The sequence below is a fragment of the Anomaloglossus baeobatrachus genome, chromosome 2 (assembly GCF_048569485.1).
Source record: "Anomaloglossus baeobatrachus isolate aAnoBae1 chromosome 2, aAnoBae1.hap1, whole genome shotgun sequence".
Taxonomy (NCBI): Eukaryota; Metazoa; Chordata; class Amphibia; order Anura; family Aromobatidae; genus Anomaloglossus; species Anomaloglossus baeobatrachus.
Genome location: NC_134354.1, coordinates 35,730,208 through 35,756,649, shown reverse-complemented (window position 1 = coordinate 35,756,649; position 26,442 = coordinate 35,730,208). Strand labels below are relative to the sequence as shown.

Sequence of the window (26,442 nt, the reverse complement as noted above, 5' to 3'; positions counted from 1 at the left end):
GTGGCCTTCCTAGTGGCAGTCACATCACTCAGGAGAGTGTGTGAGCTAGCAGCGCTATCATGCAGAGCCCCCTTCCTGGTGTTTCACCAGGATAAGGGGTTCTGCGTCCGGTCCCGGACTTTCTCCCTAAGGTATCCCCGTTTCATCTCAAGCAGGGTATCTTCTTACCCTTGGGCCCTCATCCAGTTCACCAATGTGAAAAGGATTTGCATTTATTAGATCTGGTGAGAGCACTCCGGCTCTACATTTCTCGCACGGCGCCCCGGCGCCGGTCGGATGCGCTCTTTGTCCTTGTCGCGGGCCAGAGTAAGGGATTTCAGGTTTTCAAGTCAACCTTGGCTCGGTGGATCAAGGAACCGATTCTTGAAGCCTACCGTTCTTGGGGGCTTCCAATTCCTGCAGGGCTGTAAGCCCATTCTACCAGAGCCGTAGATGCTTCCTGGGCATTGCGACACCAGGCTACGGCTCAGCAGGTGTGTCAGGCGGCCACCTGGTCGAGTCTGCACACTTTCACGAAAAACTATCAGGTACATGCCTCTGCTTCGGCAGATGCCAGCCTAGGTAGGCGACTCCTTCAGGCGGCAGTTGCCCACCTATAAGAGGGGGCCGTTTTCGGCTCTTTTTATCGAGGTATTCTTTTACCCACCCAGGGATTGCTTTTGGACATCCCAATTGTCTGGGTCTCCCAATGGAGCGACAAAGAAGAAGGGAATTTTGTTTACTTACCGTAAATTCCTTTTCTTCTAGCTCCTATTGGGAGACCCAGCACCCGCCCCTGTTCCCTTCGGGCTGTTGTTCTTTGTGTACACATGTTGTTCATGTTGAATTGTTCTTTTGGTTCATGGTTTCAGTTCTCCGAACATCCTTCGGATTGAATTTACCTTAGACCAATTTATAAGTTTCCTCCTTCCTGCTTTGGCACCAAAACTGATGAGCCCGTGATGCACGGGAGGGTGTATAGCAGAGGGGAGGGGTTACACTTTTTAAAGTGTAATACTTTGTGTGGCCTCTGGAGGCAGAAGCTATACACCCTAATTGTCTGGGTCTCCCAATAGGAGCTAGAAGAAAAGGAATTTACGGTAAGTAAACAAAATTCCCTTCTTTGTGTTGTTTTTTTTTTACTAGGTGTAAATGCCGCTGTTCTCCTGATTCCGGCGATGTTTTTCTTTTGTTCCTACGCCTCTCCGTTCCCGAGATACAACCCCCTATTTTTTTGCACATAATTACAGTCTTGTTATCCAAGTGGGTGTGGTCATCATGTACACGCCCCACAAAAGAGTTAAGGACCATTCCCACTTGGCTAGCAAGACTAGATTTATATACAGGGAAAAATGGCCATATCTCAGGAACGGAGAGGCGCAGGGACAAACGAAAAACAGCGCCGGATTCAGGAGAACGGCGCCATTTACGCCGGGTAGAATAATTACGTTTTTGGCAAGTGACAGATGTTATTTTAAATGGGTGTGGTAGGCCAATCTAAGTAATTATACAGGGTATGACTATCTTTAAGAAATGACAAAGGTGAGTATCTCATGTTTTGAGCATTGCATTTATCTAAACAATGTGATGATGGACCATCTCTGGATTTTCAGAGGCAATTGAAGAGTTGAGTCTGTGTGTGATCTGGTCTGTAGGGTTGTGTGACGCCCTGGGCAAGCCAGGGGTCACAGGTCACAACACCACCACACCCCACACCCCAGGTAGGCACATCACAGCTAAACTACAAATCCTTGTTGCCTTCCTCCAGAGGCTGATGATTCACACCAGGGGGTGGGCCAGGCGGTTGGCTCCGCCCACCGAGGAGGTCACAGCTCTGGAGGCAGGAAGTAAACCAGGCAGTCAGCTCAGGGACGAGCTTGAGTAAACAACAGAGTTCAGTTTAGGAGGAGGAAGTGGAAGGAGATAGCTCAGGGAGGAGCAGGAGTGAGGAGCTAAGTGAAAGTAAAAGTAGAAAAGTGGAAAGGAAAGCAAGTGAGGTGACAAGAAAAGAAAGAAAGCCTGAAGGGTCCAGCTTTGTGGAGGGCCAGATCAGCAAGGTCAGCGACGGCGGTGACTGTCTGGAGGGGGACCGTTTGGAAGTTCCTGGAAGGACCCCGTTGGCTGTGTGCCCGGTGGTCTGGAGCAGTGTTCCGAAGGACAGTCAGCACCAGGGCAGGGGCCTCTCGGACCCCGGCAAGGCTAGGAGTCGCCAAATTTGCCGAATCCGTCAGTGAAGGGGACGTAGATCCCCCAACAACCAAGTCCCGATTGAAGGCAACAGCCCAACCCGAACCGGAGAGACACTGCCACCGCCACGGCACCAGTTTCTCAGGGCCAGCGCCTGCGGGCAAAGTGTAGGGCTCCTCCGGCCCAGATTGAAGCCGGGGAGCGGGTAACCGGAGGGAATCCACCGCTACCACAAGTCAACCATAGGTGCAAGGAAGAGGGACATCACCGTCACCTACCGGGAGTGCAGGTGCAGCCGTCTGTGGGACCGTCCTACCAGCCGTTTGGTTTACCGTAAAACTGTGTCCACGTCTCAGGCTGAGTGAGTACCACAGTGCCGCAAGGCACAGCGCTGCCCCCGCGTCCCTGCGCCCACCAGGCCCTGCACCTCCATCTCCATCACCGGGCCCCGGGATCACCAACCCCTACCCACGGAGGGGCAACACAACACCTGGCTGCTTCGCATCACCATCCCCGGGAGCCCCGTATAGAGCAGCGGTGGTGAACTCACCACAACCGTGGGTGGCGTCACGGACAATAATCATCCCCTCACCCAACAACTCCCTTTCACTCACGGGCGAGGAGTGCCGCTCGAGAAACCCCCTGGATCCGGCCTACAGCTCGAGCCACCACTGAGCAGCGGCCGCCGGACCCGAGCAGAAGGGGGTGAGCGCGGTGTGCTGACACCCTCCTCCCCGCCCGCGACAGTTGAGCTTGCAGAGGAACCTATCAAACCATGTACTAAAAAGTGCAAGCATGTGATGATCTATTAAATTAATCTATTAAAGAGGTTGGCCACTACTTTTACATTGATGGCCTATCCTTAGGATACGTTATCAATGTCTAATCGGCCGGGGTCCGACACGTGTCGATCAGCTATTGTCAATGCCAGTGGCGGCAGCAGGCAGCTGGAAATGCTCAGTTCCGCAGCTGTCCAGTCTTCAGATAGCTGCCGCGGCCGAGTACTGCACATCCGCCTCCGATTCAAATCAATATGAGGTGAATGTGCAGTACCTGGCCACGGCCACTATCAGAAGACGGGGCAGCTCCAAAACTGAGCATTGCCGCCACCAGTACCGAAAACAGTTGATCTGAAGGTGGGGGGGAAGGTGAAGGGTTGTCGATCCCTGACTGATCAGACATTGATGACCTATGCTAAGAATGTCTATTCTTCATGAATGTACAGTACAGACCAAAAGTTTGGACACATCTCATTCAAAGAGTTTTCTTTATTTTCAGGACTCTGAAAATTGTAGATGCACATTGAAGGCATCAAAACTATGAATTAACACATGTGGAATGAAATACTTAACAAAAAAGTGTGAAACAACTGAAAATATGTCTTATATTCTACGTTCTTCAAAGTAGCCACCTTTTGCTTTCATTACTACTTTGCACACTCTTGCCCTCTCTCCCCGTTGCCTCCCTTGCCACCCGTCTCGGGGGCTGTGACCCCGCCACTAGGCCCGCTACCACCGCAACCGGTAGCGATACCCAGCCCGTCCGCCCCAGCGGACCGACCTGTAGCCGGAGCCCGTAGCAAACCGGGGGTGTTGCCATGGAAGGCCCCGAAGATTGTGCCAGAGACAGTCCCCGAGCAGTTTCCCGAGCCGGAGCCGATGACCCGCTCCGAGCCAAAGGCCCAGCTGCGGAAAGCCCCTGTGCCCATTCCCCACACCTCGGCTGAGGTGGCGCCGGGTTGTTGCTGCAAGGCAGCGCCCAAGGCCACGACACCGCGGGATACGCCACCCACCTTCCTGACAGTGGGTAACGTTCTGGATGTCCCGCGGGGCCCGACCTGTGCGCCGGCGCTGGCGGCAGCGCCGTATTGGGATAGGGAGCCGACATCGCTGGGCCTGGAGATCGCGGAGAGGGAGAGAAGGAAAGCCGAGCTGGTGGCCCGAGCCATTCGGGAGAAAGAAAATCTGCGGCAAGCGACCTTCCGTGTCCGGGGCCCGTTGTACGAAGGGCAGGTGAAGCGGTTTGATGTCCGCCGGGGCTACGGATTTATATATGAACCGGGCCTGGAGGCCGAAGTGTTTGTAGCCCGGCGGGATGTGAATGCCCATCTGCCCGAGGAGCATCCTGGCCGTAACCTCATGCCGGGGGACATGGTGCGGTACACCCGACACTGCGGAGAGAGGGGGTGGTTTGCCCTGGATGTGAAGCACAGGGGCAGCAACGAGAGCAGGGTGAGCTCTGCGCCCCCTCCCTCGGATGAAGCAGCAGAAGGACTGGAGTAGGGCAGCGGATGCCCGTTGCACCGTCCCCGTTGGGACCACCATTCTTTTGTTTGTTTAAAAGTTGAAAATGAAAAATGATTAATCCAAGAAGAAGTTACCTGATTGTCTGTAGTGATTGAACCGGCTGGAGCCGGCACCGTTGTCCCCGTGGGGACCGTTTAAAGTTTTGGCATGGGAACTATCCATGGACAAGCCCGTGAACTTGCAGGGCAACCACAAACGTTAAGTGGCTTGTAAATATGTTGTTTACCGTTACCGTTTTCCGCAATGCCGCCTCCGGAGAGGCAGGTTGGAGGGAGGGCCCTCAGCAGAGCAGGCTAGGGCCCAGCCACCAAGGGAACCGGTGGCTACCCTCTGGAGGGGAAGGACAGATCCCGCTCGGGTAACTTGTGCTGGACTGTGGGTCAAGGGGTGCTGCCTGGGCTTTAGGGGCAGCATCAGGGCCAGGTTGCTTGGGTGGGAGAGAGCGGAAACCGTAACCGTAAACCGTTTGTAACGTTAAAAGAAATGTGCCTCCCGTCTTGGGAAGAGTTATGATTAAAAATGTAAATATGTTAATTCCAAATGTTATCTTTTTCAGAAAAATAAAACCGGTGTAGGACGGCAGCCCGCGGACGGTCTGCATTTTGCTAAGGGGGAATGTGACGCCCTGGGCAAGCCAGGGGTCACAGGTCACAACACCACCACACCCCACACCCCAGGTAGGCACATCACAGCTAAACTACAAATCCTTGTTGCCTTCCTCCAGAGGCTGATGATTCACACCAGGGGGTGGGCCAGGCGGTTGGCTCCGCCCACCGAGGAGGTCACAGCTCTGGAGGCAGGAAGTAAACCAGGCAGTCAGCTCAGGGACGAGCTTGAGTAAACAACAGAGTTCAGTTTAGGAGGAGGAAGTGGAAGGAGATAGCTCAGGGAGGAGCAGGAGTGAGGAGCTAAGTGAAAGTAAAAGTAGAAAAGTGGAAAGGAAAGCAAGTGAGGTGACAAGAAAAGAAAGAAAGCCTGAAGGGTCCAGCTTTGTGGAGGGCCAGATCAGCAAGGTCAGCGACGGCGGTGACTGTCTGGAGGGGGACCGTTTGGAAGTTCCTGGAAGGACCCCATTGGCTGTGTGCCCGGTGGTCTGGAGCAGTGTTCCGAAGGACAGTCAGCACCAGGGCAGGGGCCTCTTGGACCCCGGCAAGGCTAGGAGTCGCCAAATTTGCTGAATCCGTCAGTGAAGGGGACGTAGATCCCCCAACAACCAAGTCCCGATTGAAGGCAACAGCCAACCCGAACCGGAGAGACACTGCCACCGCCACGGCACCAGTTTCTCAGGGCCAGCGCCTGCGGGCAAAGTGTAGGGCTCCTCCGGCCCAGATTGAAGCCGGGGAGCGGGTAACCGGAGGGAATCCACCGCTACCACAAGTCAACCATAGGTGCAAGGAAGAGGGACATCACCGTCACCTACCAGGAGTGCAGGTGCAGCCGTCTGTGGGACCGTCCTACCAGCCGTTTGGTTTACCGTAAAACTGTGTCCACGTCTCAGGCTGAGTGAGTACCACAGTGCAGCAAGGCACAGCGATGCCCCCGCGTCCCTGCGCCCATCAGGCCCTGCACCTCCATCTCCATCACCGGGCCCCGGGATCACCAACCCCTACCCACGGAGGGGCAACACAATACCTGGCTGCTTCGCATCACCATCCCCGGGAGCCCCGTATAGAGCAGCGGTGGTGAACTCACCACAACCGTGGGTGGCGTCACGGACAATAATCATCCCCTCACCCAACAACTCCCTTTCACTCACGGGCGAGGAGTGCCGCTCGAGAAACCCCCGGGATCCGGCCTACAGCTCGAGCCACCACTGAGCAGCGGCCGCCGGACCCGAACAGAAGGGGGTGAGCGCGGTGTGCTGACACCCTCCTCCGTGTCCGCGACAGTTGAGCTTGCAGAGGAACCTATCAAACCATGTACTAAAAAGTGCAAGCATGTGATGATCTATTAAATTAATCTATTAAAGAGGTTGGCCACTACTTTTACATTGATGGCCTATCCTTAGGATACGTTATCAATGTCTAATCGGCCGGGGTCCGACACGTGTCGATCAGCTATTGTCAATGCCAGTGGCGGCAGCAGGCAGCTGGAAATGCTCAGTTCCGCAGCTGTCCAGTCTTCAGATAGCTGCCGCGGCCGAGTACTGCACATCCGCCTCCGATTCAAATCAATATGAGGTGAATGTGCAGTACCTGGCCACGGCCACTATCAGAAGACGGGGCAGCTCCAAAACTGAGCATTGCCGCCACCAGTACCGAAAACAGTTGATCTGAAGGTGGGGGGAAAGGTGAAGGGTTGTCGATCCCTGACTGATCAGACATTGATGATCTATGCTAAGAATGTCTATTCTTCATGAATGTACAGTACAGACCAAAAGTTTGGACACATCTCATTCAAAGAGTTTTCTTTATTTTCAGGACTCTGAAAATTGTAGATTCACATTGAAGGCATCAAAACTATGAATTAACACATGTGGAATGAAATACTTAACAAAAAAGTGTGAAACAACTGAAAATATGTCTTATATTCTACGTTCTTCAAAGTAGCCACCTTTTGCTTTCATTACTACTTTGCACACTCTTGGCATTCTCTTGATGAGCTTCAAGAGGTAGTCACCGGAAATGGTTTTCCAATAGTCTTGAAGGAGTTCCTAGAGATGCTTAGCACTTGTTGGCCCTTGTGCCTTCCCTCTGCGGTCCAGCTCACCCCCAAACCATCTCGATTGGGTTCAGGTCTGGTGACTATGGAAGCCAGGTCATCTGGCGTAGCACCCCATCACTCTCCTTCTTAGTCAAATAGCCCTTACACAGCCTTGAGGTGTGTTTGGGGTCATTGTCCTGTTGAAAAATAAATGATGGTCCAACTAAACGCAAACCGGATGGAATAGCACGCCGCTGCAAGATGCTGTGGTAGGCATGCTGGTTCTGTATGCCTTCAATTTTGAATAAATCCCCAACAGTGTCAGCAGTAAAGCACCCCCACACCATCACACCTCCTCCTCCATGCCAAATGACTCTGGATGTGGATGCAATCACTAGTTTCAGTAGTAAAATCATGCCCTTTAAGGAGAACCAGGATGTCAAGTAGATAAAATTGGCCAAGTGTGATGCTATTATTTAAAGGCAATAAATTGCACAAAGTTCCTTCGTTTTTATCATATTATTCCAATATACAGAAATAACCTTGGAATAAATAAACTCATCCAAAAAAAGAAGTTTTGCAGAAAACAGTGTAGAAACCTGGAAAAGGCATTTATTACATGACCCTCAGCGTGAGGTTCTCCGAATCCCCAAGATAGATTTTTTTCTTTAATGAGAGAGAAGCCGGTAAAGCTTGGGAGAAATTATGTACAAAATGCCTATTATTACTACATTAACCTCCGTACTGAGGAATATTGGATGTGACAGGGTAAATGGATACCCCGTTATTTACTAAGAGGCTGTAATTTCCTAAATTATTCCTAATCCCAAAACCTAAAACCCTCTGAAGCTTTGTAGAGCTGGTACACCTAACTACAAATCGGTATCTACACATCTGAGAATAAAGTAATAACCTCACAGCTTAGCATCATAGCACATTATGTTCCTAAATATGATGGAAAAATTGAAGATATTGTCCATATTTTCTTGACTTTTTGGACCAAACTCGTTAGTGAGGGCACAATTGTGGAGTGTAATACTTTGTAAGAGACCTGGAGATGAATACATTATGGTCAAAGTCAATGATTAATAGGATGTACCCATCAGGACAACCCCTTTCCATAAGCCCTATCGGGTTGCTTGGACTTCATGGTGGGATCCTGCTCATGACACTACTCTATTGGCCAGAACAAATAGCGCATTATTTTCCCAAATATGATGGAAGAATCTAAGCTAACATCATTTTTTTTTCATAAGTGAGGGCATAATTGTGGAGTATAATACTTTGTAGAAGAATATCTTATAGAACAAGAGGCCTGGAGGAGAATATCTTATAACCCAAGAGACCTGGAGAAGAATATCTTATAACCCAAGAGACCTGGACAAGAATATCTTATAGCCATAGAGTTCTAGACAAGAATATCTTATAGGCATAGAGTACTGGAAAAGAATATCTAATAGCCCAAGAGACCTGTAGAAGAATATCTTATAACCCAAGAGACCTGGAGAAAAATATCTTATAGACATAGAGACCTGGAGAAGAATATCTTATAGCCGTAGAGACCTGGTAAAGAATATCTAATAGCCATAGAGACCTGGAGAAGAATATCTTATAGACATAGAGACCTAGAGAATATTATCTTATAGCCATAGAGAGCTGGAGAAGAATATCTTATAGCCCAAGAGACCTGGAGAAGAATATCTTACAGCTGTAGAGACCTGGAAAAGAATATCGTATAGCCATAGAGACCTGGAGAAGAATCTCTTATAGACATAGAGACCTGGAGAAGAATATCTTATAGACATGGAGACCTGGAGAAGAATATATTATAGCCCAAGAGACCTGGAGAACAATATCTTATAGCCATAGAGACCTGGAGAACAATATCTTATATAGCCATAGAGACCTGGAGAAGAATATCTTATAGCCTAAAGGCGGCGTTACACGCAACGATTTATTGTGCGATCGCATGAGCGATCGCACCCGCCCCCGTCGTTTGTGCGTCACTGTCAATTCATTGCCAGTGTCGCACAAAGTCGTACTTACCTCCCTAACGACGTCGCTATGGGTGGCGAACATCCTCTTCCTGAAGGGGGAGGGACGTTCGGTGTCACAGCGACGTCACACAGCGGCCGCCCAATAGAAGTGGAGGGGCGGAGATGAGCGGGACGTAACATCCCGCCCACCTCCTTCCTTCCTCATTGCTGGCGGGACGCAAGTAAGTTGTTGTTCGTCGTCCCCGGGGTTTCACACGTAGGGATGTGTGCTGCCACGGGAGCGACGAACAACCGGCGCACAGAAGGAGGAACGACATTATGGAAATGAACGACGTGTCAACGAGCAACGATAAGGTGAGTATTTTTGCTCGTTAACAGTCGTTCAGAGGTGTCACACGATACGACATCTCTAACGATGCCGGATGTGCGTCACGAATTCCGTGACCCCAACGACATATCGCACAATATATCGTACCGTGCAACGCCGCCTTAAGAGACCTGGAGAAGTATACATTATGGTCAAAGTCAATGATTAATAGGATAGTTGCCATCAGGACAACCCCTTTCTATAAACCCTATTGCATCACTTGGACATCATGGTGGTGTCCTGCTCATGATCCTACTCTATTAGCCAGAACATATAGCGCATTATTTTCCCAAATAAGATGGAAAAATGTAAGCTAATGTCAATTTTTATTCTTTACTTTTCCGTCCAGGCTCATACGTGAGGGTATAATTGTGGAGTATAATAATTTGTTGAAGGCTATCTTATAGCCTAAGAGACCTGGAGAAGAATATCTTATAGCCCAAGAGACCCAGAGCAGAATACCGTATCTTATAGCCCAAGAACCTTGGAGAAGAATATTTTATAGCCATAGAGACCTGGAGAAGGATATCTTATAGTCATAGAGACCTAGAGAAGAATATCTTATTGCCCAAGAAACCTGGAGAAGAATATTTTATAGCCCAAGACACCTGGAGAAGAACATCTAATAGCCATAGAAACCTTGCGAAGAATATCAAATAGCCATAGAGACCTAGAGAAGAATATCTTATAGCCGTAGAGACCTGGAGAAGAATACCTTATAGCCCAAAAGGCCTAGAGAAAAATATCTTATTTCCCAAGAGACCTAGAGAAAAACATCTAGTAGCCAAAGATCCTCAATGAGTAATAGGATCCATTAGAGCAACCCTTGTCCATGTACACTATTAGATAACTTTGACATCTTAGTGGGTTCTCACTCATGACCCTATTATATGATTAAGATCAAGCCTTATCTCTTCTGGACTTGAGCCATATATGAAATACATGGCCAATCATTCATCTGAATGGCCACTATGCAATACCACATTTCCATTTCAACCTTCAGCTCTATTGCCCCTCACCAACCAAAATCGGCAGTTTGCTCGGGCATTGGCAATAAGCTGCTTGTCCTCATTCATCTATAGTAGCTCGAGTATGTGTAAAATCTAAATTTTGGGTTTACACGGGTTCATTAGAAGCCCCACTTCTATTTTATCTCTGAGATCACAAATCAATGGTTTGGTTCCCACCAAGAATTGTCTCGAAAATCGAGTCTTATTGGGGTTGTATCTTGTTGGAAAGTCGGGGATCCATTATTGCAGAATCAAACCCCAAAACTGAGGTTTTTCATTTTCTTCCATTCTGTATCTTGTCGAAAATGTTAATTTCTGTCTGTAAAGCTACCGTCCATCGTACATACTCAACCCAACTTTTCGGAGTTATTAATCCATCCATGTCATTGAACTTTTTTTTACAACACTATAAAATTTTAATTCTAGCCCTAATTATTTATCTTCTTGATTACAGTAGCTGATCATTTGTATTTTATTAACTTGACTGGAATGAAAACTGAAAACTGCTCAGATCCTTTTCAGACCACCTCTGACTTTGCCAGGCTACCAGTTTCTTTAATAATAGGGTTGAAATTTTATATACTATTGTATTATTCTGTGCCTTTATTATCTACACCCAACCCTGTCTGTAGTCAACAATATCTTATCATCCGCTTGCTTTTTAATTAAAACTTCTCTAGTGCTGCACCCGTTCACTGGAATGAGCTACCTAAGATCATGACTGCCTCAACCTAACTCCTAATATGCAAAGTTTTATGTGAGCCTTACTATAATCTTATGTTATTTCATGGCAGCTTCCTTCTTCTTGTAGAATATGAAATTGAACGGTCTTTTTTTCTACGAATGAAATGTGTTTTGGCCAAAAGAAATGCAGGACTCACATGTAGCGGATACAAGGTAAATTAAACTGCTAAGTAATAAACCTATAGATGTGTGCACGCACATTCACACTGAGTGATGGCATCACTGTTTTCAGTGATGGATGGTCACACAGCAGCAGTTCCACAAAACACTTAGCAGAAGAGGATTTTTGCATGAATTAACTCAATGCGCTTTATTTATTCCGATACTAGACTGACATTATCAATTCCTATCACTATTCATTACATGTCTGGACCGGCCATGGATGTCTCTGAACTCCTCATGTGCAAATATGAGACTACTGAGTTCAGTCAAGAGCAGCCTCATTGGTAAATATGAGGCTGTTGAGTTCAGGAGACCCACCAGCTGGCCAGAACATCATGGTCCATACTAGACTGGAGCTCAGCTGTTGTGCTCCAGTCTTCTCCCGTCATCAGCTTCTAGGACAGGAAGGGAGTACCTGTCCGATAGCTACTTCCTGTCAGCTATATTACCCTTCATCATCATTCCTTTTATTTATTGTATCCCTGGGATTCTTATCTAAAGGTTTTTTGACCTTTATGCATTAAGCCTGGAAAGACAAAAAGCATAAATAGGGTCTTAACTACTGTATGTGAAAATGAGGGATCAAATGGGAGATTTGCTCACCTGGAATGGTTGTGAGAGGCCAAACTCCTGCACGAACATCAATAAAAACCGTTCCATGATGTATGGAGAACAAAGGTTAGGAGAGAAATGGATGTAATCCTCGTTGCCTACAGTCCAATGAAGCTCAAGGTGTCAGAAGTAAAGGACATGCAGTTTATTCAAGTCAACACATTTCAAAACCCACCAGTTTTTTGATTATGATGATTTGTCCTGATGAAGAAACCGGTGAGTTTCGAAACATGTTGACTTCAGTAAACCGCATGTCCTTTACTTCTGACACCTTGAGTTTCATTAAACTGTTGACAGCGCGGATTACATCTATTTCTCTCCTAAACTTTGTTCTCCATATTACCCGTTATGTGTTTCGAAACCCACTATTTTCTTTATTCGTGATGATTTGTCCTGATGAAGAAATCGGTGGGTTTCGAAGCACGTTGACTTCAATAAACCACATGTCCTTTACTTCTGACACCTTGAGCTTCATTGAGCTATCGGCAGTGTGGATTCCATCTATTTCTCCCCTAAACTTTGTTCTCCTTATTACCGTTTATGGGGCTATTATCAGTTAGTTCTTACCTACCCGATCTCAGTTTTCCCTCTAGTCAATCACAGTGAGAGAAATGAATCGAGCCTCACGTCATCTGTTGTTAATGACCTACAGTTTTCTTGGACATCAGGGATTTTCTCCTCCTATTTAAATGTACTAGAATTTGATACCTCTAGCTGCCTGGGTCATATATAGAGGCTTAAAGATGATCTGTCACCAGATCAGTTTTTTTTGTTTTGTTTTATTTTATACACACTATTTCCCTCAGTATTATGCTTTTTCTTTTTTTAAAATCCCACATACGGTTCCAGAGATATGTTCTTTTAAATTAGTGCTAATTTTTATGGTCTTCACTAAGTGGGTGGGACAGAGGAGCCTAAAGACACGCCCCCAAGGAACCTTGTGAGCTACCATATAAATAGGCCGATATCTCTTGAACCGTATGACGGAATTAAAAAAAGAAAAAAACAGACTACTAAAGGAAACAGGAGGAATAACATAAGAGTAAAAAGTGGCCACTTTTAACCTACTGACAGGTCCTCTTAAACAAAAATACCCATTGAATTGTGGGCGCTGATACCCGAGTTTTCTGATGAGTGACGTTTTACCTTTGCCTGTGGGATGTTATAGTAAGGTGGGGTACAGTGCATATGTAATACTGCATGGCCGGTCTGTTTAGTACATATGTGATATGTTTTATCTTTACATGACAGGTGATTCACTGCAGTGGGTATCTGAAAATAAGGCAGTATATGCTGGACATTTCTTTATATGACTCCTGCTATCAAATTGTAGGGCTAGTGGCAGTGGGTCAATCCTTACCCCCGAGCGCCATCACGGAGATCAAACTCCACAGTAACATGTTTATGTTCAGAGCAAGTCTGGACCTCAAACTCATTTTCCTGGACTCGAGGTAAGCGGCTACGTAAAACCAGTATGTCCTGTAAAACCTAAAATGTACTTGTGTACTGTTGTTACTGAAGTTATATCAGTCAGTTTCCACTTGTTCTTGGCCCTTATAGATGGAAGTGGTGTAAGTTTGGACCCTTGGCGGTAATGGTCACCATGCAGTACCGGCCTTACACCTGAGAGTGCTTGTACAGTGCCTTGGGCTCAAATAATGTCACCATGCAGTGCCCAAATAACAGCCCCATAAAAAAGTACAATACCGAAATATAACTGCCATATAAATAATATATTTCATAGTGTTCAGAAACCATGGGTCCCGGATCTTCTGTGGCACCCTCTTCATCAGGGATGGCCGATAGGGATACGATAACCCAAAGACCGGATCTGTCACTATGTTATGGACCCATTGCATTTTCAAGTTCCCTATGAGAACTAAAGAATGCAATATTTTAATAATTGTTTCAAATTTTAAAATATATATTTATATAAAAAGAATAAAATATTAAGTTGCCCCTCTTTTCTCATTCTGGAAATAAAAAAAGAACAAATAAAAAATAATAAAATGTACATTTTTTCCATTCCCTCCACTTTTTCTGTTACTTTTATGTTGCTATAAATGATGTTTATTTGATAAATTCTTATTTGTTGAACATTCTAAAATAAAGAATTTGAAAGAAAAAATTACAGGATTTTTGAATGTCAAATTATAAAAATATTAAAATATTTAAAAGTGGAAATTTAAAGAAAAATATTGCAATTTTTCAAAACAGAGTAAATACCTCAAAACATCAACAAAAACTACAGTTTGGTGCACAAAAACGAGCCCTGGCCCACAGAAAAATAAAAAAGAAACAGGTAGCGGCAGAAACCAATTTTTTTGTTTTTATTTTTTACAAATGTTTGAATTTTTAAAGACCAATTAAAAAAAATATATCCAAGGTAAAAATGTTTCACTCATCTGGAAAGTCATTTTTAACTGATAAAATAGAATTGTCCAATTACATTTGTAACAGACAACTCTCCTGACCCCACCTTACAGTGGTATGCAAAAGTTTGAGCACCCCTGGTCAAAAATACTGTTATTGAGAATAGTTAAAGATGAAATGATTTCTAAAATGCACAAAATTAAAGATGACACATTTCCTATGTATTTTACGTAAAAAAAAAATGTTTTCATCTGTTTCACATTTTTAAGGAAATAACAAAGGAAAATTTGCTGATGCAAAAGTTTTTGCACCCTACATGGTCAGTTCCCAGCATTACTCCCTTTTTGTAGCAGCGAAAAGTCTTTCAATTTTTGTTTGAAGGATTGTCATCCGTTCTTCCATGGAGACTTCTTCCAATTCTGTGAGATTCCTGATTCGTCTTTCATGCACTGCTCTTTTGAGGTCTAGCCACAGATTTTCAATGATGTTGAGATCAGGGGACTGTGAGGGCCATTGTAAAACCTTCGGCTTGCGCCTTTTGAGATCATCTTTTGTAGATTTTGACGTGTGTTTAGGATCCTTATCCATATATAGAAGCCATCCTTCTATTTTCTCCCTTTTCAACTTCAGCTTTTTTACTGTTATGTTTGCATCAAGAATTTGTTGAAATTTCACGGAATACATTCTTCCCTGTACCCGTAAAATGTTCCCTGTGCCATTGACTGAAACACAACCCCAAAGCATGATTAATCCACCCCATGCTTAATGGTTGGCGAGATATTCTTTTCCAGAAATTCTGTGCCATTTTATCATTGTGGCCAAACATTTTTATTTTATCCTCATCGGCCTACAGAACTTGTTTCACAAAATGCATCAGGCTTGTTTAGATGTTCTTTTGCAGACTTCTGACACTGAATTTTATGGTGCAGACTCAGGAGAGGTTTTCTTCTGATGACTCTTCCATGAAGGCCATATTTGTGCAGGTGTCTCTGAGCTGTAGAACAATGTACCACAACTCCAGAGTCTGCTAAATCTTCTTGAGGGTCTTTTGTAGACAAGCGGGGCTTCTGATTTGTCTCTCTAACAATTTTACGACCAGTTCTCACAGAAATTTTGCTTGGTCTTCCAGACCTTATCTTGACCTCAATTGTTCCTGGTAACTGCCATTTCTTAATTACATTTGAACCTAAGGAAATAGCAACTTGAAAACGCTTTGCTTTTTTCTTTTAGTTTTCTCCTGCTTTGTGGGCCACCACAATTTTCATTTTCAGAGTGCTAGGCAGCTGCTTAGAAGAACCTATGGTTGCTGTTTTTGGCACCAGGTTAGAGGAGGCTGAGATAATGCTGTAAAATTTGCATCACCTGGCCTTTTCTTTTGAAGATAGTGAACAAGCCATAACCCTAACAGGCTAATTAAAGTCTAAGACCTTGGTCAAAATTATCTGAGCACACAAATCTCCAAGCGTGTCCAAACTTTTGCATTGGCCCATTTTCCTTTTTGTAATTTTTAAAATGTAAAAGATGAAAATATATATATTTTTTTTGCCTAAAATAGTAAGGAAATGTGTCATCTATAATTTTATGCTTTTTAGAGAGCATTTCATCTTGAACAGTAATTTTGACCAGGGGTGCTCAAACTTTTCCATGCCACTCGGCCCAATCATTTGTTGTGTATGAGAAGAAGGAAATGAGCAGACCACTATGAAAATTAGGAAAAACACGATTGGGCTGGTGGGAATCTCGTTGCCCGATCCGTCTCTCTCCCGACATCTTCCATGGAGTCAGGTCATCTCTACAATAAATTATTGAGTTGATACACTCGGCACTTCTGGGGTGGTGCTCAAGTAGGGTCCAAACCGTCCCAAGTAGATGTAGAAACTTGGCACTGAAGATCAAATGTGAAGAGTGTTTTTTATTGTGAAGAACTTGTAGGACCAGCACAAGCTAAGACGTTTCGGTCAAAGACCTTCATCAGTGTGCATGCAGAGGGTCCTCAGAAAGTATAGCAACTTGGCAAATGGTGTAACTGGGTATGACACGATGTCCATTCTTCACATTTGATCTTGAGTGCCAAGTTTCTACATCTACAATAAATTATTGGATCCAACAAACTCAGTGGATTTGCCGAACCTAAAGATGAGGCCAAGTAGTCCCAAGCTCAGCCGGTCGACAGAAAGCAGATTTCTGAATGTTATGGATAAAGCTGAATTATCCTGAGCTGTCACTGATTCCTTTTTCACCATTTCTCCTAATAACACAAATAAAGCACATCCAATAAATGTAATCAGCTTTTGGCCTGAAACTTCTCAAACTAATATCAAAGTTTCGAGAGTTTGGAACAACAGAACACAATTTAGTTGTATTTTGCAGAACATCCAAAAATGTACTCCTTTCTTCCAAAGTGTCCAGATGCTGCATAGTTTTCCTAATAAGCTGTAAAAAAAATACCCCAAACTCTCAGTTCCCCTCTTTTCTGTGCAGAGTAGCTGAATTAACCGGTTATGAACCTCAAGATCTCATAGAGAAAACACTTTACCACCACGTCCATGGCTGTGATGTGTTCCACCTGAGATACGCTCATCACCTCTGTAAGTTTCATTGATTTATTTTTGTCTTTTTAAGATCAAATATTTTGTGCTGATTTATTTCCTAATACTATGTGGAGGAATGCTGGGAGTTGTAGTTTTTGCCATAGCTGGAAAGCTACACATTGCATTATAAGAACAGACCAGTAATTTTAGTGGAGACCCTGTAATTCCTCATTTGCCCTGCGAAGGCACTGCAGAAAAATGTTACACTTCATGATATCAGGAGGTATAACATTTTTCTGCAGTGCCTCCGCAGGACAAATAAGGAATTACAGGGTATATATATATTTATTTATTATTTTGGATATCTCTCCACTTTTTCACTATCTTTCTATGTTTTTATGTCTTATCCACCGATGCTCCAAAAGATTCTGAGATGTTTAGTTAGGTTAATCTTCAAATATTCACTTTTCTTCCAGTGCTGGTAAAAGGCCAAGTCACCACCAAATATTATCGTCTGCTTTCCAAACATGGAGGATGGGTCTGGGTACAGAGCTACGCTACAATCGTCCACAACAGCCGCTCTTCCAGACCTCACTGTATCGTTAGTGTGAACTATGTCCTAACGTGAGTATCCGGGATCAGCCGGCGATGGGCGTCTGCTCTATCTGGAATAAAAATGATAAGAGTCATCATGCAGATGCGTAACAGCTAGAGATGAGTGAACCCACATTTATTCGGGATCGGCGGGTCCAACCAGATTTAAAAAAAATAAAAAAAATAAAAAAAAATGGTTCGGGACCGGAATTAATCCCAAATACCCGCCTGGCCGCCGATCCCCATATAAGTCTATGGGGTCCCGAATATTGTGCTTTAATATGGTCTTGGAAATGGATAGGCAGATTAGAGCAGGAGCGTTATACTTACCGAGTCTCCTGCATGACAAAAATGGAAGAAAAATGCACAAAAACAGTTTTGATGCCGTTTCGGAGTGGTTTACTGCAAATTTGGTGCGGAAATGACTGCACCAAATTTGCATCTCCTGGCAGAAAACCACACCAAAATGTCGTAAAAAATGTTTTGTGCGTATTTTTGCCAAAAAATGTATATTCCAAGCAATCAGACACAATGTCACACAGGGTGAAGGTGCATCTGACTGCAAGCAATCAGAGACACCAGGACTACTGGTAGGCGGGGGAAGAAGTGCATATGTATTAGGGTAATGAGCGGCCCTTCAGAGTAATGAGAGGACCCTGCTCTTATGTGTAGGATCCTCTCTCCTGTAGAGTGTCAGCTCTTATGTGCAGGGTCCTCTCTCCTGTATAGTGTCAGCTCTTATGTGCAGGTTCCTCTCTCCTGTAGTGTCAGCTCTTATGTGCAAGGTCCTCTCTCCTGTAGAGTATCAGCTCTTATGCGCAGGGTCCTCTCTCCTGTAGAGTGTCAGCTCTTATGTGCAGGTTCCTCTCTCCTGTAGTGTCAGCTCTTATGTGCAAGGTCCTCTCTCCTGTAGAGTATCAGCTCTTATGCGCAGGGTCCTCTCTCCTGTAGAGTGTCAGCTCTTATGTGCAGGGTCCTCTCTCCTGTAGAGTGTCAGCTCTTATGTGCAGGGTCCTCTCTCCTGTAGAGTGTCAGCTCTTATGTGCAGGGTCCTCTCTCCTGTAGAGTGTCAGCTCTTATGTGCAGGGTCTCCTGTAGAGTGTCAGCTCTTATGTGCAGGGTGCTCTCTCCTGTAGAGTGTCAGCTCTTATGTGCAGGGTCCTCTCTCCTGTAGAGTGTCAGCTCTTATGTGCAGGGTCCTCTCTCCTGTAGTGTCAGCTCTTATGTGCAGGTTCCTCTCTCTCCTGTAGAGTGTCAGCTCTTATGTGCAGGGTCCTCTCTCCTGTAGTGTCAGCTCTTATGTGCAGGTTCCTCTCTCCTGTAGAATGTCAGCCCTTATGTGCAGGGTCCTCTCTCCTTTAGAGTGTCAGCTCTTATGTGCAGGGTCCTATCTCCTGTAGAGTGTCTGCTCTTATGTGCAAGGTCCTCTCTCCTGTAGTGTCAGCTCTTATGTGCAGTGTCCTCTCTCTCCTGTAGTGTCAGCTCTTATGTGCAGGTTCCTCTCTCCTGTAGAATGTCAGCCCTTATGTGCAGGGTCCTCTCTCCTGTAGTGTCGGCTCTTATGTGCAGGGTCCTATCTCCTGTAGAGTGTCTGCTCTTATGTGCAAGGTCCTCTCTCCTGTAGTGTCAGCTCTTATGTGCAGTGTCCTCTCTCTCCTGTAGAGTGTCAGCTCTTATGTGCAGGGTCCTCTCTCTCCTGTAGAGTGTCAGCTCTTATGTGCAGGGTCCTCTCTCCTGTAGAGTGTCAGCTCTTATGTGCAAGGTCCTCTCTCCTGTAGTGTCAGCTCTTATGTGCAGTGTCCTCTCTCTCCTGTAGAGTGTCAGCTCTTATGTGCAGGGTCCTCTCTCCTGTAGAGTGTCAGCTCTTATGTGCAGGGTCCTCTCTCCTGTAGAGTGTCAGCTCTTATGTGCAGGGTCCTCTCTCCTGTAGAGTGTCAGCTCTTATGTGCAGGGTCCTCTCTCCTGTAGAGTATCAGCTCTTATGTGCAGGGTCCTCTCTCCTGTACAGTGTCAGCTCTTATGTGCAGGGTACTCTGCAGAATATGTTGGTGATATACAAAGGATGTTATTATAAATATGCTGTAGTAACGTATATTGATAATAATCAAGGTAGAAAAATAATCCCACACAGTGCACTTCTGCAAGCGTTTAGAAAATATGTCCTCAGTAGAGACGGATAATCTGTATCCTATAAACAGTGCAATCAATCTATAATTGCCAAATCAGACACTTGCCATGTAATTTACATGATGTGCAAACAGATGACGCAAGAAGAATTCACTGCGTGTAGACCAAGTATTAATTAAAAACATCCTGCCAACCAAACCCTGGTGCAAGTGCTGGGAACGCTGCTTTATGCAGTAACTATATAGGTAAAAGAAGAAAAGGGTTACTCTAGGTTCGGGGAAGTGCCAAGCAAACAGCGAAAGAGAAGGGAAACCCTGTGTCTAAGGAAGGGGGAGATGGTGACCCCTGATCAACCCTACCGCTGGCCCCTGACTTCCCTCACCACTCTAGATATGTTCCGCACCATTGCGCTGAGCAGGATACCTGACCATGGCTGACCCTGAAATAGGCTGTAGATTGGGAACGGATGGGATGAGCACTTAGTCAACCCCACTAAGCTCTAAAGAAGACACAGGCAGAACACACAGGGAAAAGGAAATAAATAACTTATCTCCAGATGACTCAGGACAAGGAAATGCAACAACAACAACGTTTTTCCAGATGAATATGTGTCGCCCAGGGTTATGGGGTACTCGGACCTGGGCGGTGTATAACTGGGGAATGTCAGTTTGGTGGCCATTGCCGGTTCTGTGCCCTGGGTGTTTTTTAAAAATTTTATATTTACATGGGAGTTTGAATAAATGTTTACACGTGACGCCACTTGCGGGTTGCAGCTATGTAGATTGAGCCACTGCTGCACAGTTCTTTCTACTGGGGCTGGTGTTAGTGGCAGCCTGGATGTTAGGCCCCCCACAAGCAGGGCCGGGCCACAGAGGATAGGTGATGTAGATGGGTGCAGACAGAAGGTAGGCCACACAGGTGGTTGCAGTGTAACTGGTTCCTTTACTCACAGTAAGCTGGAAACTGGTCACCCAAGGTCGGCTGGTCTCAACCGCAGGTCCCCTTAGTCCCAGTGCCAGTTTAATGACCTGGTGGCTTCTTTCCCCTGCACCTGTCTTTGGTTGGTGGGTCCCCGTGGCTTGGAGCGGCAGAGGGTCCCCTCCTGGTAGTCTCTCAACGGTAGTGTGAACCAAGTGGGGTCGGAGTCTCTGGCCCTGGTTCCCAGTTCTTCCGTTGCTACTGTGTACCGAATTTCAAGGTCAGTGAAGTCCTTGATGGTCCCCTCACTGTGCAGATTTTATCAGGTCTGCTTGGAGCGTTTGCCTGACCTAGGATTCTGTACCCCGTCGGTGCTGTGGTTCTGGAAGTACTCCACCGTACTCCACCGACAACTACACGCCTGGGCACTCAGGTCACTGTCACACTCCTGTTAGTGCTTCTACTTGCTTCCTTCTTCACCGACTCACTTTGACTGTCTGACTGACCGTCCACTGTCTACCTCCCACCTGGTCGTCTAGTGGACTAGATCGGTTCCACCTCTAAGTGTCCATCCATAGGTCCAACCCTAGTCTGGTACCAGTCTATGAAGAATTTGGGGAAAAACAGGCCTTAACTGGAATGTCTGGTTGTTAACGGCACTGGTCTTTTGGGTCTCTGGGGGTAGGCCCTGCATCCTGGTGGGGATGCAGTACCTTGTAGCACCCTGATGGCTTCAGGAGCGCTAGAAATACAAGCCGACTGTTTGCACTGAAGACCTGTTAAAGCTATTAGACCTATCACCAGCACCAAATAAAGGAGAATGAGGGTATTAAAAGAAACAAAGTAAAGTGCAGGAGATTAACAGCTAAAAAGATGAGGAACTCTGCAGATAAAGTGATAAACCCCAAGCAGGGAAAAAGGGAAAGTCAAAGAGCAGCTTGTGTAGCCAAACACTGTGACCTTCTACAGCCTGAAACTACAGGAATGTCTGTCAAGTGTGACCCTCTTGTGACGAAAAGGATGTGACTAATTGAAGAAGCATAGGTGTAAAAAAAATGTTTAAATTAAAAAATCTAAGCCAAGTCCACATCCACAATTTCTATTGGATTAATTACTCTGGATACAGTACTCATGATGAACTGGTGGTTTATGTTGTGGTAGAACTCCTGTAACAACAGGGATCGGAGATCACTCGGATCTTGTTTTTTTTTTACCTAGTTGCAAATTTAGGAAACTTTATAATATATCTTATCCATCAGATATGCTTCTTTCTTCGCAATTGAGCTTCTTGTTCTCCCTCTGCCCCATAAACTCATTGTACAATAAACCAGTTTTGCTCATGAAAAGATGGACGCGCAGCTCACGCAGATTACAGCTGCCTTTGTGAAGGTTACAGAGAAGGTGGGATAAAGGAGGAGGCGAATGAGAGACTAAAGCCTGCTTTACACGTTACAATGTATCGTGCGATCGCACCCGCCCCCATTGTTTGTGCGGCACGGGCAATTTGTTGCCCGTGCCGCACAATGTTGTAACCCCCTTCCAAACGACCTCGCTGTGGGCGGCGAGCATCCACTTCCTGAAGGGGGAGGGACGTTCGGCGTCACAGCGATGTCACACAGCGGCCGGCCAATAGAAGCGGAGGGGCGGAGATGAGCGGGACGTAAACATCCCGCCCACCTCCTTTCTTCCGCATTGCCGGCGGCCGCAGGTAATCTGTGTTCGTCGTTCCCGGGGTGTCACACGGAGCGACGTGTGCTGCCCCGGGTACGATTAACAACAGGACTTTCGATTTTTAGAAAATGAGCGACGTGTCAGCGATGAACGAGAAGGTGAGTATTTCTGCTCGTTCATAGCTATCACACGCTACGATATCACTAACGATGCCAGATGTGCGTCACTTACGACGTGACCCCGCCGACATCTCGTTAGATATATCGTAGCGTGTAAAGCCCGCTTAAGAAAGACACATACAGATTTCTGGTGCTGCTTGCTAGTAAGTGTTTTATCTCACCCCTCAGAGCATTGCTAATTAGCGCCAGGAGGCCAGGAACAACTCATGTCTGTGTGCTGTGTATGGGAGACATCCTACCAGCTGGTTTCTACTCACTAGCTCAGAGACAACTGGAAATTTGAGAGAGTCTGTAGAGAGGGAAAATTCACGACACAAGTAATTTACAGCCCAAAAGAAATGTGAAAAGTCACCAGAAATGACAGACACAATTCATCTTTTCTGGATCTGCGATTGCTCAGATGTTTTGCACATTTATACATATATATATATATATATATATATATATATATATATATATATATATACCGTATATAAAAGAACTATGATAATTGTATCTCTGTGATGATTTTTTTTGCAAATGTGTGTTTTTTTTTGTCCTTTCTGTGCAGGGATATAGAATATAAAGAGTTGCAGTTGTCCTTGGAGCAGTTGACTGTGTCAAAAGCCACATTTCCCTGTCGGAGCTCCATGACTACCTCACAAGAGGCACGGAAGCCCACCAAGCTGAAAGCTGCAAAAGTCAAGACAAAGCAGGCGCGATCCAACCCTTATCCACAGGTAAATCTAGGCTTGCATCACCTAAGAAGTCCCAGAATAATGTTCTATGGGAATCTACGTTTGACCCAGTAGAATCGTGGATAACTTAAGTATTATGACCTTGATTTAGACACTTACTGTATATTAACTATTGGAGATATGGATATTGTATATTATTTAGGCAACATATTGTCATGCCTCGGATGTAATCTGGCAGCCTCCTGTGCTGTGGTCCGTTTCCTTCTCTGCTGAGTCAGTCACGGTCGCTTGTTGTCCTGGTTCTGAACACTTTTGTCTGTGTGTAGAGACTTTGTGTGTTCATTGCCTTTCTGCCAACAAGTGTTTCCTATGCGGCAGGTGTAACTATTTAAAGCTTCCCCGGGCTTCCATTTCCTGCTGGTGATATTTCTGAAATGAACCCTGCTTGGAACTTGCTTGGTTCGAGTGGTCATTTGAGTCATCCAGTTAGGGTTTTTTCAGTTTGCGCAGGGGTGTTTTTAGGGACTGCGCAGCTGGGACATCTACATCGGACGGGTTAGGTGTAGTAGTTTTAAATAAGACCATATTTTACATTTTTTACCACTTGTGAACTGTTGTGCGCATAACACATATAAGGAATTAAAGGTGTTGTAAGGTGGAAAAAAATAGTTATAAAAGGGAGATGAATAGCATAACAAATTTAGAAACCGCAAAACTCAGCTTCACTGACCCATTCCCAAGTCTACTAGTCTTCATTTTCTGGTCCCATCAAGGCTCACTGGAAATGGTAAAAAATGTGAGCTTAGCCAATCACTGGTTGATGCAGGTCCTCAGTAATTGGCTCTGTCGGCCTTTCCTCCCATTAGATAAAAAATAATTATAATAATAAAAGGGACAGTTCTTTATTATATTTTCATCTTTTTTTTTCCTTACAGCAATATGGTCCTTTCCATGGTGAGAAGTTGGACTGTGCCCAGTTTGGGAGTTGGAAAGGAAACTCAGCAATAAACTCCACAACTAACCAGGAACCGAATAGCCATACAGAAAATAGTGAACTCTTGTATACCCCGACCTACAGCCTGCCATTCCCTTACCACTACGGACACTTTTCAGTGGACTCTCACTTGTTAAGTACCAAGAAACAAGTCATGCCTTCCAGATTTGGTCAGTCTCAAGGCTCACCTTGTGAAGTCGCAAGATTTTTCTTTGGCACATTACAGACAGGCGGGGAATGTCACTGGCGTTACTCCAACTCGGTCGTGCCAAACTCTCCGCCAAAAACTGCTCACGATCAACCAAACCAGATGCGTCATAACATTTCTCAGAACTACGATGGTAAGTTCTTGTAAGCCTAAATATAGGAAAATTTACTAAAATGATTGTGCTGAAAAATGGACTAATGGAGTACACGGTGTGCCCAAATTTAATGAGGGTTTTTGATACCAACTGTGACGGGGTATGCGACAGAGCAGTAAGGGACGCCAGGCCAAGGAACAATCCAAGAAGATTTAATGAGGCAGGGAGCATAAAACATGCAATATTAAAATGGTTCTTTAGATTCCACACAAAGGAAATAGGTCCGGGGGCGCCAATGAGAATGCAAAAGTCCTCAATGTCCAATCGTCCATGTACGGGCGATAAGGAGCTGGCCTTAGCACAGGTCCTCACCCTTCACTCAACAAAGCATAACTCACGTGGCCGCGGATCTCCAGTCTGTAACAGTCCACACACACAGACCCCAGGATCCAGCCTCAGCTATAGATCCTAGTACGTCTCCAGCCGAGATCCAACTAACTGAACTAACATGTTCTTCTCTCCTAGGATCAGCCCCTTAGGTGGGCACACCTCCCCCTGGCCATTTGATGCATGAATGGACTTTAGACTGCTGGCTCTGTTCTGTTTACCAAGTTGTAGATTGGAGAAGTCCCATGCTGAGAAGAACAATATATATATGCAACCCCCACCAAATCAATGACAATAGCTACTGCTGAAGCCTGATTGCAATATGATACAGGCTGGGGGGAAGGTATGGTCACTTACATCCCAAGACATTTCAAAGTGTTCAGTAAGTACAACCAAAGGAAAGTTACATCACATCCTGACATAGTATTATAGCAAATACAGTGAGAAGCTAAAATACATCACATGGCATCTTATACAAAAATATGGGATGGAGAAAACTACATACATCATGACACCAACTATGACAAGTATCGACAGAAAACAAAAGTGTGCCTGAGAGAAGAACAAAACTTGATCGTAGCTGGCCTTTACCCCAAAACATAAAGGGTTGCAGAAGATAGTCATGCATCTTCACGCAATTTTCTCAAGAGGTTTTCAGATCTTAATACATGACAGACCTGAGGGCCATTGTTAGACCTCTGGCTGTTTTAGAAACTCATCAGTACCCTGCCATACGATTTCAGGAACACCAGGATTGGATGACAAATTAAGCCAAATTCATTCCTCAGTTTTACCTCTTAGATGCTACTGTCAGCATTGACCATAGCACCTCAGAGTTTAAACAACCAGGATTGGCGTTTTCTATAATCTTGACTTTTAGGGCGGCTTTGCACGTTGCGACATCGCACGTGCGATGTCGGTGGGGTCAAATCGAAAGTGACGCACATCTGGCGTCACTTTCGACATCGTACTGTGTAAATGCTAGATGATACGATGAACGAGCGCAAAAACGTCGTTATCGTATCATCGTTGCATTCACCGACATTTCCATAATGCCGGTGCCACGACAGGTACGATGTTGTTCCTCGTTCCTGTGGCAGCACACATCGCTGTGTATGAAGCCGCAGGAGCGAGGAACATCTCCTTACCTGCCGCCGGCGGCTATGCGGAAGGACGGAGGTGGGCGGGATGTTTACATCCTGCTCATCTCCGCCCCTCCGCCGCTATTGGCCGCCTGCCGTGTGACGTCGCTATGACGCCGCACAACCCGCCCCCTTAGGAAGGAGGCGGGTTGCCGGCCAGAGCGACGGTCGCAGGGCAGGTGAGTGCATTTGAAGCTGGCGTAGCGATAATTTTCGCTACGCCAGCTATCACACGATATCGTACCTGTGACGGGGGCGGGGACTATCGCGTGCGACATCGCAGCATCGGCTTGCGATGTCGCAACGTGCAAAGACCGCCTTAGAGTCCGGCATTGGCTGTAGAAACCACCCGGTGATGGTACCATGCCATAATATTACAGCAGTTCACAGAAAACATGGCGTGCTATTATGACATGAGCAAGAATTGAGCTGAGCTTCAAATGCCTATGAAAAAAATGAAAGTGTCCTACATTATTCTAATTACAGTGCCTTGTGAAAGTATTCGGCCCCTTTGAATTTTTCAACCTTTTCCCACATTTC

At 45.6% G+C, this 26,442-nt stretch overlaps 1 protein-coding gene across 1 annotated transcript in view; it reads left to right on the top strand.

The window, feature by feature from the left end:
- Window positions 1–26,442, top strand: part of SIM2 (SIM bHLH transcription factor 2) — a 163,770-nt gene that overhangs the window by 129,992 nt on the left and 7,336 nt on the right. Inside the window, exons 5-10 of the mRNA XM_075332918.1 lie at window positions 11,301–11,386; window positions 13,259–13,458; window positions 16,862–16,968; window positions 17,388–17,535; window positions 22,951–23,119; window positions 24,013–24,412. Coding sequence (XP_075189033.1) covers window positions 11,301–11,386; window positions 13,259–13,458; window positions 16,862–16,968; window positions 17,388–17,535; window positions 22,951–23,119; window positions 24,013–24,412 — 1,110 coding nt within the window. The remainder of the gene's footprint in view (window positions 1–11,300; window positions 11,387–13,258; window positions 13,459–16,861; window positions 16,969–17,387; window positions 17,536–22,950; window positions 23,120–24,012; window positions 24,413–26,442) is intronic.